At 41.1% G+C, this 3,307-nt stretch overlaps 1 protein-coding gene across 1 annotated transcript; it reads left to right on the forward strand.

The window, feature by feature from the left end:
* The first annotated feature begins 1,814 nt into the window (after positions 1-1,814).
* LOC141984815 (taste receptor type 2 member 40-like) lies at positions 1,815-2,739 on the forward strand. Its single transcript, XM_074948257.1, has 2 exons — positions 1,815-2,280; positions 2,597-2,739. Exons 1-2 carry the CDS (start codon positions 1,815-1,817, stop codon positions 2,737-2,739), a joined length of 609 nt encoding a protein of 202 aa, XP_074804358.1.
* The last annotated feature ends 568 nt before the right edge of the window (positions 2,740-3,307 follow it).

A 3,307-nucleotide genomic window follows, 5' to 3' on the forward strand; every position in this document is an offset into this window, starting at 1 on the left:
TAGACAATGACATTATTTCACCCAAGATTCATCTAAATGTTAATATTCCCTTTTGATCTCTGAATGAGTAGCTATAGTGACAGACAGGAATTGTCTGTTTACACTGGTAGCATTTAAGATACAATTAGTATTACTTCTAACAATGTAGGTTTGCATTTCAAAGTTCTAGCCTACTTACATGAATGGCCCTCATTACCATTCACGTATCTTTCTAACATGACTTTAAAGGTGGGCTTTGGGTCATTCAGCCTGCAAGCTGTTTAACCATTTCTGGCCATGAGTTATATTTTGTATAAGATTTGTTGCAATTGTATAACAGTGGTAGCAATAATGATTTGCATGGTTATATTTTAATCAGACAACATCACACCAACATAACATGTAAAACAGTCCCCAATGACTGTGCTTTGCTAATCCCTGCAATCTCCCCATAAGCACAGTCATGGGTGTTTCTCTTGTAACCCAAAGGACATACATTCTCTACCTGTAGGACCTTGACCCTCACCCTTTGGGACATATTGCTGTCTGATTATTTGAGTTATGGGGAGGGTTTATACGGACCTGTAGAAACTCCTTCCATTCCTGTCTCTGTTTTCTTTGATCTCCTCCAACCTTGAAACCTTGCCCCCCCCCACTCCTGCCGACATAGCTCTGTCCATACTTTTGCTGGTGAAACATTTGTCGGTCAGGGGTGTGTTTTTTCACACCCATGACTGAGAAAAGTTTTACAGACAAAAATTCTAGTGTAGACATAGCCTCAGAACTGCCTCACCATCAAGTCATGGGGAACTGGCTGCACAATATTGTGCCCACAGATCCAAACACCAGCTTTCTTAACCCTTTCCCTTGTTGATGAAAATTGGATAAAGAGCAAAATTAGGACATTCACATTGTTGGAGTCTGATTTTTCAACCAGAGTCCTCACATACGTCCTGTACACATTTGAATGCCAGCGACCGATTGCCTGTATCCTTGTGCCCTATGAAATTACATGATGGGCAATCACCAATCTTTCCAACTTACCTGGTTTATCCCTTCAGCCAATTTACATATCTCATGGCCATGTCCACCTGCAAAGTCACTTCGACATTCCGGTTCTGCTTTGTGGTTTCTCCATTTCAGCTTTCCCCAAAGTTTGTTTCCTTCCCATCCTGTACATCTCTTTTCCCTTGGAAACACCACCTGTTTCTCCTGTCTTCCCCATCTCTTTTAGTCTCCTAGATGGACCTATATTTCTTTCTTTTCCCCAGATGCAAGGACTGGGAGTCATGCCATCTCTCTACTCCTTCCACTTCCATCCCTGATACCCCCACCTTCATAGATTATCCCAAGCATTATCCTTCTCTCACAATATTGCATATATCTAGCACAGATTTGTCCTACCTCTGTATTCCCTGCTTTTTCTAGCTACATAGGGCTCACTCTTTCTAAATGTGATTATAACACACCACATAAAAATTGGACAGAACAGGTATAATGCAGCTCATAATTAGTACACAGCACTGTGGAAGTGAATATGCAAATATAATGCACGCATAAGTGGCATATAGGCTGAATAATGAAATTCTACTGAGATTTGCATCCCTAGGAAGAACTCCAGAGAAAACCTGATCAACACCTGAAAACATCAATGACATTTTTCCTTGTCTTCCTGATACTAGATTAAAAGCAGAAGCAAAGTGCTTGTCATATATAAATACCCAGTTAAAAATAAACCACTGCTACAGTAAGACTATCTCCTTTGGGAAATTCCTTCTGGAACCCCACAGTCAGAGCAGGTAGTGGGGATTGTGAGAAGAAACATGTTTACGCTTATGCGAGTTCCTATCATTGCTGTAATCATTGCAGTTATTGAGATCAGCACAGGACTAGTGGGAAATGGATTCATTGTAGTCATTAATGGCATGGATTGGATGAAAAGCAGAAAACTGTCCTCGTGTGACATGATCTTGAGCTGCCTGAGCATGTCCAGAATTATCATGCAGGGGGCAGCTGTAGTGAGTCACTCTTATTCGTTCTTCTGTACAGAGACCAGAACATTGGACAATTTATTTATTACATTCAGAATCATACAGATGTTTGCAAGCATTACCACTGGTTGGTTTGTCAGCTGTCTCAGTGTTTTCTGCTGCTTGAAGATCGCTAGTTTTACCCAACGCCTTTTCCTTCGAATGAAGCAGAGAATCTCTGGAATGGTTCCACAGCTGCTCCTGGGATCACTGCTGCTCGCCTTGCTCACCTGCATCCCTTCAATCTGGGCTAATTACGATTTTTACCTTTGTAACTCAACAAGGAAGCTTTCAGAAAACACCACTGTATCAGATGTTAACTTAGAGGTCTCATATCTATACTTCACCTTTCTGGTCACTGTAAAGGGTTTCTTCCCTTTTATCATATTTTTGGCATCATCCATCCTGTTAATCATCTCTCTGTGGAGGCACACTAGGCACATGCAACATAATGCGGCCAGCTTCCAGGACCCTAGTACAGAGGCTCATGTAAATACCATTAAAATTCTGTTCTCTTGCCTCATGCTTTACGTGTGCAGTTTTGTAGCTGACATTCTACGTCTGTTTCCTACCTGTCTGACTGACAGCACCTGAAGTAGGTTCCATTGTGGTTACTTTGTATCCTTCAGGGCACTCCATTATCCTGATTCTAATTAATCCTAAACTGAAGCAGGCATCGGTGAAGATTCTGCATCATGTCAAGCAGCATTGGAGTCAACGAACTTATTAAGCACTGTCACAAGACACTAGAGTGACACTAGTACTCGTCTCAGAGGGAGAACTGGACTCAAACCTGGATTCCACATTTCTCTATATTTCCTCTCATCTTCATCCTCGATGGGTTTTTTTAATGTACCTTTTACTGCTGTGTACACCCCCCTGGCACCTAATGGACTGACATTTGACTGTGTTTTCAGGTGTCCCAGTCTCAACTCTGCTGTTATTTTGCTATTGAGCAAATCACATTACCTCTCTTTTCCTCTGTCCACCAAGTTTAACATGGGGAAAATAACACTTACCATTCTTTTTATAGCACTTTTTGATCTTTGGATGAAAAGGATTTATGTACGAGCTAATTACTACTTTTAACACTCTGAGATATACTCATCTACATTGTGAAATGAAACCTCAAACTTCCTGGTGAATGTCTTCTTTAGTATATCCCTACAGGTGTCAGTAAAATCAGAGAGAAGGAATTTCCATTTTCTTTAAATTTTTGTGAAAGCATCCGGGTGGAACAAATCTTGGGTATAATCATGAACAAGAGTCCCAGAGCTCCTAGGCTGGATGAAGATTGG

Source organism: Natator depressus, chromosome 1, assembly GCF_965152275.1.
Source record: "Natator depressus isolate rNatDep1 chromosome 1, rNatDep2.hap1, whole genome shotgun sequence".
NCBI lineage: Eukaryota > Metazoa > Chordata > Testudines > Cheloniidae > Natator > Natator depressus.

Bases quoted from the DNA above. Each gene is read 5' to 3' on its own strand.
- LOC141984815 (XM_074948257.1), top strand. From the start codon at position 1,815: ATGCGAGTTCCTATCATTGCTGTAATCATTGCAGTTATTGAGATCAGC. The intron at 2,281-2,596 runs GTAACTCAACAA...TCTGACTGACAG, and splicing joins TAATTACGATTTTTACCTTT to CACCTGAAGTAGGTTCCATT.